Raw genomic sequence first — 14009 nt, forward strand, 5'->3', positions numbered from 1 at the left:
TAGTAATGAGAGGATAAAAAAGTGGCAAAAAAGGTATTAATAAGGTGTAATGTGCCTCTTGAAGTGGTTGTACATAGTAGCTGCGAGATCCCGAATTCTTCGCTTTGTGGCCAAATTCAACAGGCTGCTTTTCTATGTACAAACCATAGAATCTTTGTGTCTATGAAAACCTTACAAAATGAATTTTTGTTTCAGAAATTAACAGGATTTCACCAGATAAATGAATCAGATAAAAATGTAGGTAAAAAATTTGATGCTTACCATAACTGTAGAAAATTTAGATCGCCGTTACTCTTGAAAAGCTCAACAAAAATGAGTTTTGCATATTCTTACGTCTTCCTTATGATTTTATGTGTCTAAACATATAAGACCTTTGTAAAATGAATATCTTTGCAGCAAGTTGCCATTAACAGCCCACAAACTGAGTTTTCTCTCTTTAACTCTAGAAATCATGAATTTAATCATAAAGAGTATTCAAGTTTTTACAAAATGAAGAAAGAAGACTCCTCTTTGTCAATTTTCACATCTCCAAAGACCGTATGTTTTAGTCCTCACTCTCACTTTCATAGTCACCTTCACCGCCTCTTTGTTCCTCTCTCTCTCTCTCTCTCTTCTTCGGCGCTTTCTATTTATGGCTTGTTGATCCAGAAAAGAGAAGTCTTCCATTTTCTGTAACTTGTTGATTAATCAGAGACTAATTCACCATAGTCTGGATTCTTAGTCAAGCACCATTCATTAGAGTAATTTGTGCAAACCAAGAAGTTTGCCTGGTTTGGGGATGACAAGGGGGAGAGAGAGAGAAAGAGGAAGAAAGTGCAGGAGAAGGAAGGGGAAATATAGAGCTATGTGGTATGACCGTGAGAAGGGATGTATGTACAAATAGAGAGAGGTCACCATTGCCGACCATCAACGGGAATGGGAAAAAAGTAGAGATTGGCGGGAAGTGGAAGCCTTGAAGAGGCATTAGAGGGAAACATATAAATTAGAGATGAAAAGTAGGAATTTATGAAAGGGTAAATTGCACCATACATCATGGTTTTTTAGTTTCTTTCACCAGATATCAAAAATGCAAAAAATTTCATGACACGACATTGAATTTTCAATTTTTTGCAGCACACAACAAAACGTTAATATTTCGTCAAAAAATTGATTGAACTCTGTCGTGGCACCTTTTTTGGGCAAACGTTGCCCGGCTGGACATGTGCGGGTCCCACAACCTTATTTCCTCTCTTCCTCAGTCCTATCTTTCCCACCCATCTCTGCAATTATTTCCTTCTCCCTCCCCTGTCTTTTCCCCCAGTATAAACATACTGGGGCTCTTCCTTGCCCTTTTTCAGTTCAATTGAAATCAGACAATAGAAAGGGAGCTCTTGAGCTACGTGCTTCCTTCCTTTTCCTCAGTCGGTATACGATTCTTCATTTGCTTGTCTTTTTCAAACTTAAGTTTAATTTTGTTTCCTTCTACTTGTAACTTATTTGTTCTATTTGATGCAAGATGTACCAGCAACTACTCCTCTTCACTCAAGGAACCGATACCCTTCAACGATCGGGAGCTTTCTCCTTCATAGTTCTATCGATCGTTCCAGTGATCGTTGAGGAGTTAGGACTTTGATCGCCTTTGTTTGATTCGTCAGAGAAGAAGACAAGACAGAGGGATGTTTGGAGAAGAAGTGTTTGCAGAGATGGACGGGAAAGGCAGGAAAGAGGAAGAGGGGAAATAAGGTTGTAGGACACGCATGTCTCCAACCGGAAAATGTTTGGCCCAAAAAACGAGCCACGACAACGTTCCGTCAATTTTTTACCGAAAATGAATGTCTTGATGTGTACTACAAAAAATCGATAATTTCGTGTTGTATTATGAAAATATTTCAATTTTTGATGTGTGGTGAAAAGAATTAAAAGCCCATTATGTATGGTGCAATTTACCCTTTATGAAATGCCACAATTGACATCTACAAGTGCAAAAACACTTCAAATTATTTCACATTTTTTATTATAGATGTAAATTTTGAATTTGTTTCTCTTTTTTTTTTTAGATTTTGAATTTATTTTATATTCAAACTTTATTGTTGGTTTTTCTAGCTCTTTTGAAATTTATTTAGAATTATACTAATTTTGATTTTTAATTTAATTTTCTAATTCATTATATTATATTTTATTTTCTAAATTTTATTTTTTCCCTAAATTTTATGAGTTTTTCCCTTTTTTATGTTATTATTTTGCTTTTAATATTTTTTTTGGTGCCATATTACTATCTGATTGTTATGTAATGTGAAAATTGACTAATATTATATTTAAAACTAAAATGATTATTAGTATATTTCTGTAAAAACTCATGCTAGAATTGAAAAACTAACTAAGGTTCATGGCTGTTGAGGCACTTAACCCGAATAAGAATAACAAAACATCCCAAGTTTTTTAGTTAAATGAGTGAAAATGCATAATAAGAAGATAATTATATCATACCAAAGAATAATATATTAGATGAAGTGAAGAGACAATCATGCATCATTTAGTCAATATGCATAGATAAAATGAAGGGATGTGTCTTGATGTATAAAAGAGCATTAGTCACTCTAGATGTGAAGAACTGAATGAATTAAATTTTGTCTAAACTCATTGAATGCGTAATTAGTGGTTAGATTAATCAAATCGGTATAATATAAATTAAAATATGTCTAAATTCATTGAAATGGTAAAAAGGGAATTAAAAAAAATTGAGAAACACTTTATCCAGCTCCTTACTTTTATGATGATGATGATGATGATGATGATAAAAATAATAATAATAATAGATTAATTTTAGTTGATGATGTATAGAGTCTCTTGGCAAATTACAACACAATAGAAAGACAAATATTCATCATATTTCTAAATTATTACAAGATATAATTTTTTTCCGAATAGATATTATTACAAAGTGTTGTGTTTTATTATAATTGAAATATTAATAGAAAATATGTCTAAATACATTGGAAGAATTGATAGAGTTTCTGGGATGTCCATATATATCTAATGGACGAAATAGAAATTATATTAATCTATATTCATTGAAGAGTAAATGAGAATTATGAAAAATCAAGAAACACAATATTGAGCTTCACACTTTTATATATATAATAATAAATTATTATTATTTATTAGAATATAAAGTCAGTTTAATTTGCACCGAAGCACCCGCGCGACACATGGGTTGACCCCTCTAGTTCAGGCTCGAAAAGGTATCTATTCTCCACATAATTGCGTGGAATCCAATCCACAACAAAAGAAGAAAAGGTGATGCCTTTCCCACTTAATATATGATTGAATCCTTAGTGGGTGGTTCAATAGATTAATTAGACCGTGGAATACTCACTTACATCTCCTAGTTAACAAATTAAATTTCTTTGCAAAAACATGCACCAATCTGATGTTGGAATTCATCTTTCATGTGTAAGGGGTTTGTTACTCAAGGTATTGGTCAGTTTCTTGAGAAGACTCCGTATTGTTTAAAAACTTTTAAATTTTATATTCATGATTCGAGAAAAAAAAATCTATTTTTTAATAAAAAGTTAGTTTGTTAGAGAGCCAAAATTATCGAAATAGAGCTCTCATGTTTCGCATTTCAAATTCAATATATTATAATTGATTGGATCGCCATCTAGAATCTTATGACGTTCAGACCTGTTATGTGCTTATCGGCTTCACTGTTACTAGCACTAAAATTTTTCTCTTAGCTGAAATGGGTGGTGACTAGATTGTTGGGGTGTGTGTGTATATGTATTTATATAAGTTTATGTAATACAGTTAATTTGAAATATATTATGGTTACCGATGCGGGAAAAAAACTTCGGATTGGAATCCTCTCCCCATCACGAAAGATCTTCAAGTCCTCCTTCGAGTCTGACCACCGCCTGTGACCTACAAGAAGAAGGGCTCTCGAGGTGGTGCCCGATGGTCCTCTTTGACAATCAAGTTAGAGGTGTATTTTGGAGAGTCTCCTAGAGAGAGTTTCCCAATCACCATAAAGGAACAGTCAACTTACTTGCTCTTGAATGTAGGTTCGGTATTTATAAAGAGATGTTGGAGTTTATTGGCCTAAGTCGAGGGAGGTTGGGTGAGACTCCCGTGGTCGGGGGAGGCTCGGCGAGCCTCCCGTGGATGGGGGAGCTCGGAGAGCCTCCCATGTTCGGGGGAGGCTCCAGTAGTCAGGGGTCAGGGGAGTCTCGGCGAGCCTCCAGTAGTCAGGGGTCAGGGGAGGCTCGGTGAGCCTGTCATGGTCCCGGGGGGGGGGGGGGGGGGGGGGGGGTGTTGCTGTGGGCAAGCCTCCTGTGGACGGGGGGGCCCTTAGCGAGCCTCCCATGGTTGGGGGAGCCTCGGTGAGAATCCCAAATTAGGGAATATTCGTGATATTTCATGGACTTACTTGGAGATTACCGACGTCTATTGGACGGAGAGGGGCTCGGTGGGCCTCCACGGGTCTGTCGGGTCCGGTTCACTGTAACTCCACTATCAGTTACCAAGAGTATCAATGAGTCTAAAAAGAAATAGAGGAAAATAAAGAGAGATGCAGAGGCTGAGTGTTACTATAACAAACCCATTTTCTTTTGTAAAAATATTAACATAAGTTCCCAAATGGCCTAAATAGGTTGTATAGTGATGTATATTAATTAACGTATCATCAATTATTATAGACGTGTGCTTTTGAGTCAAATTGACAACGTAAGCATCGTTTTCATTTGGGGAACATTCCCTCTCTAATGGGACCAAACTTCTATGCCTATATAAACCCGAAAGAACCTCAAATCACAGCACAAACCTCTGAAAATTAAATTTCCTAAGTTCTTGTGCTACACAATACCCACCTTCCAGTTGTAGCACGATGGCATTCCCAAAGGCAATTAATTCCTTAAGCTTTTTCGTGCTCTCAATGATCTTCTGTCTTTGTGCTTCACAAACCATGTGCAGATCCCTCCCGCAAGACCCGATGGTAGAACGGCACGAGCAATGGATGCTCCAGCATGGGCGGGCCTACACTGATGCCGACGAGAGAGACAGGCGGTTTGAGATTTTCAGACAGAATGTTGAATATATTGAAGCATTTAACAACGCGAATTCATCGGATAAAGAATATGATTTGGCCGTGAATCAATTTGCCGATTTAACTAACGAAGAGTTCAAAGCTCTTCGTAATAGTCTCAGAATGAAATATTATATGAGCAATCAAACGGTAGGAAAACGATCTTTCAGGTACGAAAATGTCACTAAGATTCCTGCTTCCGTGGATTGGAGAAAGAAAGGAGCTGTCACATCCGTCAAGGACCAAGGAGAATGCTGTAAGCTCACTACTAATTTCATATGCTAATATTGTCGTTTATTTTTCATAATCATTCATTTAATTGACCACCATACATAGGCTAATTAAGTTAGGAGATATAGTTATTCCATCCAGGAATTCATGGACGACCTACCTCACTTGTTATAAGAAAAGTTTGAGGGTTCAGGAAACGGATGAGTAGGATAACAAATGGGAAAATATCTAACTGTATAAGGCTATAAGCCAAAGTTATTATATGTCTCTTACATGCCCGTAAATTGTACTGATTTAACGTAATAAGTTTTTCTTGATTAGTAGTGAGTAGCTAAGAAGGTTCATGGCAATCCAAATGATCAACTGTTCGACTTCATCTGGACTGTAAAAATTTTGATACTTGTTTTCTCTTTTTAGTCTGTACCATATAATATCCGAACACCCAATGTATTCTAAGTAATTTAGATTTGAATCTGTCGGCCCATTAAAGGTTGAGCCTCTCCCTCTCATGGACTTTCTTAGTGATCAGACTTAAGCCAAAGACCTTACTTATGGTGCACTTTGATTTAATATAATTTTGATCCTTAATTACCAGTGTGTATAGGGGCAACTCCTCAAAGAATATACTTGATTAGTCGCTTTATTACTCCTTATGGTCTGTGTCTCTCAATTAATATGCTAATTGAATATGTTCATCCATATGAACAGCGAGCTGCTGGGCATTCTCTGCCGTAGCTGCCATAGAGGGCCTCATGAAGCTGACGACCAGCTACACAGTCTCCCTTTCCGAGCAACAGCTCATTGATTGCGATACCAAAGGTTTCAACCACGGCTGTAACTATGGCCTCATGGACGCTGCGTTCAAATTCATCCACCACAACCATGGCCTAGCCTCCGATCAGGACTACCCCTACAAGGGGAAGGAAGGAAAGTGCAAGGTGGACACCATCGACAGGTCCCACATGGCCAAAATCGGGGGCTTCGAGGACCTTCCTCGAAATGACGAGAATGCCCTTCTTAAAGCAGTTGCAAATTTGCCCGTCTCCGTGGTGATTGACTCCTCAGATGGCGACTTCCAGTTCTACTCAAGTGGGGTCTTCACAGGGAAGTGCGGGACCAATTATGATCATGCGCTGACTATTGTAGGCTATGGGACGACCAAGGGTGGGACCAAGTACTGGTTGGCGAAGAACTCGTGGGGCCGTGGATGGGGAGAGGATGGGTACTTGAGGATCCAAAGGGGTGTCAAGGCCAAGGAAGGCAAGTGTGGGATTGCTATGCTTTCTTCATACCCTGTTGTTTGATGGAAGTTTAAGTATCTAAATCCGAAGTTTGGATTAGAATCCTTTCTGTTAGTTCTCATGCTAACAAAAATATAAATTAAGCACTGCAATAAAATTACTAAAAAGAAATTAAACCATATGTACGTGATGGAATGAATAAAATCAATTTATATGGATAAAATTCATAACGAGATAGCTTTATTCTTTAATGGATCGACACGGCTCCATTCTGAATTATTCGAGACTCATTGGACTTTCGGATACCATATTGGTGTACAACAAAGAAAGAAATCAATATATATAAGTAGTATAGAATTGCCTCAAAAGGTAATGTATTATTTATTCTGTTAAAAATAAATTGAAAGACAATTCTTCAGCTTCAGAATCCTTTGCCAAGCACAGGAGCAACAACTTGGCTTTTTAAAAGACCGGAGGTCACATTCTTTATCATATAAGATCTAATCCAAATAATTTAGGGTGATCCCCATCCTTCTTTGACGTATTAGCAGCCTGCATATAAATCTAATAATTCTACTCGTATTGCAATCCAATGGTTATTTCATACCAAGACCCACTTCCTACGGATGGCAGTGGATTTTAGAAAACGAGTATTTCGCCCTTTCCAAATCCTGATAGAATTATATCCATTGGGTCGTGGGAGGGGCTTGGGAATTTGATATCAAAACCCTATAGAGTTTGAGAAGGGTACATGAGTTTATCTCAAAATCCATCCCAAACCCGTTAAGTGTGAAGTTACTAAACTACCCTTCATATTACTTATATTTACAACATAACCTTCTTTAATGTTATGAACTTTTAAGTGTTGTGATTTTTTGTTCTTGAACATATTATGTACTTATAAGTGATGTAATTTGTTTTTCCTGAACATGTTACGAACTTATGTAAGTGTTGTGATTTATTTTTCTCGAACAATTACTCGCATGGAATTTATATTTATATTTATATTTATGTTTGTATACTTTTGATTACCTTAGACTATATTGTATAGATAAGATATTATCATCAGTCTAAGAAAACATTTTTGTCAAACATATTAACGGGTAAATGGGTTCCCAATGGGTACCAATTGAATTAGTTTAACGGGTTTGATAAATTTTTTTTTTTAATTCTCAAAGGGTTTGAGAAGGATTTGAGATTGACTTTTCTTAACATGTATGGATATAGGATTTGAGATTGCTCCTTTAGTAGCACTATTTTTCCATTTCTACGAAAATTCTTTCAATTTGGCCTCTACAATTTTAATGACTTTCTTTGGTGGAATGAGAGCCTTGCACCAAAATGTACTACAAAGTGCAGATTAGCCGGAATAGTTGTAAGTTCTGTGCATAAGACAGTTGCTTAGCATATCAACTACCAATCCTCATACAATTTTCTCCCGAAGTAAATTACTTTAAAATAAAAGTAAATTATTTAGGTGCTTAGCAGATTACTAACAAATAAAGTGAATTCCACTTATTTCAAAGTAAATTACGCAAATTTCAAGGCAAGTTATATAAATTTCAAAGTCATTTACATAATTTTCAAAGAGTTTTACTTAACCTTTTAGTAAAGTATATACTTTTTGCTTTATATTTTGGTAATTTTTTCAGTTGTATGGTGCAACCGTTTTGATCCTACAAATATGTATGAACTATAGGCATTATTAGAGATTTTAGGGTGTTTTTGGTGGAGTTTCAGCACATGAATTGGCAAAAGTCCCCTCTTGCTCAAAATGAACCCCTAATAAAGGAGTCGGGGGTCATTTTGCAAAAACCAATTGTTCAGGGATGAAAATGCAATTTAATTTTTACAATTTGAGAGTTCCGAATGGGTCTAGCTGTTCAAAACTATTCGTTGGGACAGTTGGCCCACGCGGTGCGGTTAGTAACAGCGCCTCCGTACAAAGACGCAAGAACTAACCGCGCCCATGTCCTAAAATTCCACCTTGGTGGGAGCTGACTTGAACCAGTTGAACTGAACTGGTTTGGCCGGCAAAAACCCTCAAACTTTTAAAAACATTGCATTTTTACCCTTTTCGGGATTTTAACGCACATTTGAGTGAAGAAAAATTATTAGAAAATATCATCGGGCTTCGAAAATATTTTCTAAGTATAAACCACCCGACATGAATACTTTCGCTAATTGAGAATATCGTTTTTCTCCATCTCGAATGCTTGTCATATTGGATAAAATATATGAATTAAAGAGTTTTGATCAAACAAAATTTATCGTGTTTTTTTACATAAAAAAATGAGCAATTGGGTTTAAAACAAGGTTTCCAAAAAGTAAGCGTCACGTTCTCGAAATTCATTTTACATGCATGTCACAGGAGAAAGTAATATTAACAATTAACTCGTACAAATTTAAAAAAGAGGCATGGATGATCAAAATTAAGTACTTAGCACTCGAGGTTATCTGTTAATTCTCGACAGTAGGTGCTTTATTAGTTCTCTAATTTGGTGTACTTCCCAAACAATGATCCTAATCCGGGCTAGAACGAGGTGCTAACAATTACTAATTAAAAATGAGTGAAATGACATACATGCTTACAGTAACAGATAATTCATTAAAACCTAATATTTCAATTTGAAGTTTGAATTCTTCTAAAAATTATACCGCGTTTACGCGATTAGGCTGTAACCAATACTAGTATAATATACCATAGGTTACTTGCAAATATTCCAATGCCATCAGGTATGTAACAAGCCAAATGTTTTTTACTTTCCACGAATCCCACAATTGTGCAGCCCATTTGCCTTTTCGATGGCGGACTCCACGGTATTTGCTGGTGTTGCCTTGCTTTTGTTTCGAAAGCTCACATTTCCGAGGGTTTGGGTGCTTACATGTCCAACGAATGGGACCGACACTCGGCCGGTAGGTATCTTTTACCATACTGGGCTCAAAAACAACGTTTTGAAAGTGACGTTCAACACCCCTCCGTGCCGTACGGTTCAAACCATCTTCATCGGTCATTAAATCCGTAGCAGTAAGGTTGATGTACGTTATCCGTATAGACTTTGGCAACACCTGCAAGGCATCGACCGCCATACAATGACGCTCAACAGATTTCTTACTGGAGCAGATGTACTCCGTTGTCTTGCACCGCTTTGGGCTGCGGAGAGTGTAAGACATGGGGACCGAGAAGTGTAACTCTGATGGGTGTGTGATCTTGAGGTATTGCATATGACTAGAATGTGGAAGGAAGAATACATTATTTATCAAGAAGCCGCACGTATTTTTAGTTGCGTGTGGGAGGGGTTGCCCATTGGTTGGTCAACTTGGTGACAAATAGAAGGTGACCATCTTATTGATGGGATTTGCTAATTTATGCTCAATTTTCCTTCAACACAATAGTACACATTCAGCACATATATTTTCCATTTCCATAAGTATATATTAATTGCAAACAATTTTGTACGGGTTCCGCACTTGAACGTCAGTTATCCAAATCTCAAACTTTCGGTTTCATATGCCTTGCCAGTACATTATATGTAACAAGCTGAACATATTAGGTGAAAATTATACGAATATAATTTTAAAAACTTTGACAATTTATCAATCTGTTAGTGATATACCCTAGAACCTAATTTATGTATTTGGATAATTCTTTTTATGGCAATAAAGTTTATTATATTATTCGTATATTGTCTATATTTATTAGAATAAATTCCTTAAAATATTTTGCATGCTTCGTTCTTAAAGAGTTAAGAATATGAGTGATGAAGTAATTTAGTAAGAATATTTTTAAACTGTTCACAATCGTTGGAAACTTAACTAGACATTATTTCTCCGGATAGATCATCACCTCTGTCTGTATCCATGATTAGTATGCATATACTAATGAAGATGGAATAGTGAGTCACATGCTATCTGATAACTGTTATCATGACAGACATGTGAATGTTTATATGATAAGTAGTCGAATGTGACGTACAGATAGTCGAATGTTATCCGGATGGTATCAATGCATATAGTCCTTAGACCTGAGATGAAACGCTATCTCAAGTATAGGTAATTAGAATTTACTACTGCTAATGTATTTGTGTTTAGCATGAGTATTTGGCAGATAGTGGTTTTGGTTAGTTATACTTGGAAGTAGGTGTCCAATCAAGACGAGATTTACTAATCTGAGTAAGCAGGGAGAAGGTCCTATGGATGTGTGTTTTGTTCTGGATCGAGAGATCCTCAGTCGGGGTAGACAGACTTGAATAGAAAGGAGTTTATGTTCAAGTTCTACATATCTAATAATGAAATCAGAGAGTCCATATGATCATTTATAGGGTTTTGCATTTACCGTAGCTCTTGCTATATCGAGATCTTGTAGTGAAATGATTTAATGCATGGCATATACGATCAGAAGAATGTTTCAATTATATATTCGTCATCATTTGAATTGTCACGATATGCTGCTAGATGTCACTTGTGATCTTCGAGAACCAAGGACATTTTGGAAATTATGCTTTTTGTTATAAAAAGAGTTTTTGGTGATGTCAAATGAGTTGATATTATAATCTCATTGTCAATTTTGATGAACCTAGTTAGTCACACACATTGAGCGTGTCTAAATCGAGAAAAGAATTAATTCTAATTAAGGAAGTTAATTAGGAATTAATTATCGAACTAGGCTTGCAATGTGGTTGCAAGGATGCTAGCACATCCTGAAGCCGAGTTTAATATTTCTATCAGCACCTCGTTTTGATTCACCGGCTCTAGGAGAACTCTTCAAACAACAATCCTGACTATAACCCTATAACCGATAGAAAACAGCTCGACAGTGCCCGGGTTACTATTCATAACCAGATCAACCATGTCAACAGGACGGCCCGGGAGCAAGCCACAAAGGACCACAACGTGATAAGAATCCAACATTAATAACCTAGCATGATCATGAGGAGGAGGGGAAAAATCATCATTTTTGTCTTCCATCGGAGGGAAGTATCTTTGACTTACTGCTCGAGCATTCACGACTTTTGAAAATGGGGCATTTCCTTAATTTAATTTTTACTTTACATTTTTTAGAAAACAAATACTCTACGGGATATTCTCGGACCTTACACACGTCAAATTCGAATTTCAAAATTTGAAACAAAAATGGAGATTGAAATATGTTTTTCTACATAATATTGATCCCTTAATTTGAACACAATGGTGGCCCCGTATTATTTTTCGGATATCTGATTGAAAAGACAGGAATTTCAAGCCCACGTGTTGTAATTTCAATTTTCAAATTCGGGACGATACTTGATAACGAAAAATATTTTTCTGCGTAATATCCATAGTAGAATTTTTCTGAACGTAACGATGGTACGAGATCATTTTTCGGACATTCGAGTGAAAAAGCGAGAAATTTGAAAATGATCGTGCAATTACAGTCGACGTGTGTCAGAGGTTCAATATCAATTTTTATCGAGATTCGATCCCTGTCAATACAAATTGGAATTCTCACGAAGCCGTTATTTTTTGAATTTCTCAATTTCCATGTTTCCTTTCCTAAAATGTCGACTATTTTTAGAAATCGAATTTCCCCTAAGATGCGCGTACGAATATAATATATTTATTAAAAAAACAGAGAGAGAGAGAGTTGAATTGTGGCAGAAGGGTCAGCCAGAATGGCCAACTTGGCCGACCTTGCCTGCCATCTTCATCTTCTTCCCCGATTCTTCTTTTTCCTTCTTCTTCTACTTGCTTTCTTTTTCTTTTTTTCTTTTTTCCTCTGCAGTTTAGACAACATGCATGACCCGCCCACAACAAGATTTTGGCGCCGACCTGCTCCATCAATACTCTGATCGCTTGCAGCATGCCCAGCCCCTATGCAACTTGACCGGCAACTTGCAACCTGGAGCCTCTGCAGCCATAGCCTCTACACTTGCTTCTCCTTCGACGGCTCTGCTCCTTGGGAATGGCAAGTTTATCTGCTGGCCACCATCCTTTGCAACCTCTGCTCTGCCACGACCGTATCCTGCAGCCAGCCATGCCAAGCCTGCAACTGATCGCGGCGATTCCGTCACCATCTTCATGATCCTCGCCTCACATCTTCGGTTCTCATATGAGCATCTCACTTTTCTCCTTCATCCCCTCTTCTCACGCCTACCCTCAGTCTTCGATCTTCTGCAGAAAACCCATCTTCTTGGCTGCGTTTTCTTAGGCTGCTTTAGGACCATCATGAGGAGCGGAACATTCGAACCTTTCTTCGGTTTTCTGGTCGATGACTACCTTCAACTCACTCTCAGTTCAATCTCACTCACACTCTCCTTCACCTCAACTCTCTCCAGTTCCCTGACATTTTTTCCCCTATTCCTCGGCTAATCTCCAGAACACCTGATCCCCTGCATCCCTTCCCTTTTCTTCCCTTTTCTTCTTTTTTCTTTTTTCTCTAGGTGGCTGACCAGGGCTGCCTTTCCTCTCCTTTTCCTTTCTGTCAGCACCCCATTTTGGCTCACCAATTCAAGCAATACATATCAGCAATTATTCAGGTCATGACTTGAGTATTGATACAAAAAAGGCTCAACAGAGCAACAAATCATTATTCAATCTCAAGTCAGCAGGAACAGGCAGAAGATATGGGCGAACAACAGAAGAACTTCCTCGGTCATCCAGAGCTAACAGAGCAAGCGGAAGCCAAACAATCCCCAAACCAGTATTTTTCAAAATACCACGCCGACAGTGCCATTTTCCGATGGTTCGCTCAACCATCAGAAAATATCCAATATCGAACTTCAAAAATCCACATCAGTGCCAAACAGATGAAAAGTGTCTTCAAACACATTTTGCAGATCATCTACTCCATATAAAACAACTTTTTGTATGCAGATAACTTTTCAGTGGAAGTCTAAAAATGTCGGGTTATCAGAGAAAAGTTAATTCCTAATGTCAACTGCAGCCACGTCCCTCAAGCATACAGAGCATGAGCATTGCTTCAGACTGTCTCTTGAAAGCCACACAGACACCTCGAATGACTTCCAAACGATGGAACAAGCATACCCTTATTCAGAAAGGGATAACCGAAGACTGGTCTGATAGACAAATGGCAAACGAAGTAGACCATGCATTGCCCTAAAAACTCCAACAAACAAATGCAATTTGGCAAAACAGACAGCAAAACCCTTTTCAGTTTCCCGAGTAATCTCCGAAGAGTAGAAAAGACCATTTTCAGTGGAAATCCATATAAGGAGGTCCTTTTTGCGAAAACTTGACGCCGAACGATTAGCCTACACTATGCTAGCCATCCTAAAGCTCAATATGGAATCATCAGACTGAATTGCACAACTCATCTAGACCTCCCAAGCAGTGCCTTAAAGGTCTCAGATGCATTTTTCAAGTCCTTAGAGGTCCATTTTTGACAAACAGAGATCACAGTGATCTCCGGATCGCCCGATCAATTCAGAAAGCAATATGAGAAATCCATTTTTGGCCTCCTAGGACGTCTCCAGCTTCAC

General features: G+C 37.6%; 1 protein-coding gene and 1 long non-coding RNA gene across 2 annotated transcripts; both read left to right on the forward strand.

The window, feature by feature from the left end:
* Positions 1–1251: 1251 nt before the first annotated feature.
* Positions 1252–1955, forward strand: LOC116208652. The gene is made up of 2 exons (XR_004157106.1): positions 1252–1404; positions 1496–1955. It is a non-coding gene; the product is annotated as an uncharacterized LOC116208652 (long non-coding RNA).
* Positions 1956–4349: 2394 nt separating this feature from the next.
* Positions 4350–6759, forward strand: LOC116207336 (ervatamin-B-like). Its single transcript, XM_031540244.1, has 2 exons — positions 4350–5315; positions 5999–6759. Exons 1-2 carry the CDS (start codon positions 4862–4864, stop codon positions 6592–6594), a joined length of 1050 nt encoding a protein of 349 aa, XP_031396104.1. The 5' UTR covers positions 4350–4861; the 3' UTR covers positions 6595–6759.
* Positions 6760–14009: the final 7250 nt, after the last annotated feature.

Source organism: Punica granatum, chromosome 5 (assembly GCF_007655135.1).
Source record: "Punica granatum isolate Tunisia-2019 chromosome 5, ASM765513v2, whole genome shotgun sequence".
Classification (NCBI taxonomy): domain Eukaryota; kingdom Viridiplantae; phylum Streptophyta; class Magnoliopsida; order Myrtales; family Lythraceae; genus Punica; species Punica granatum.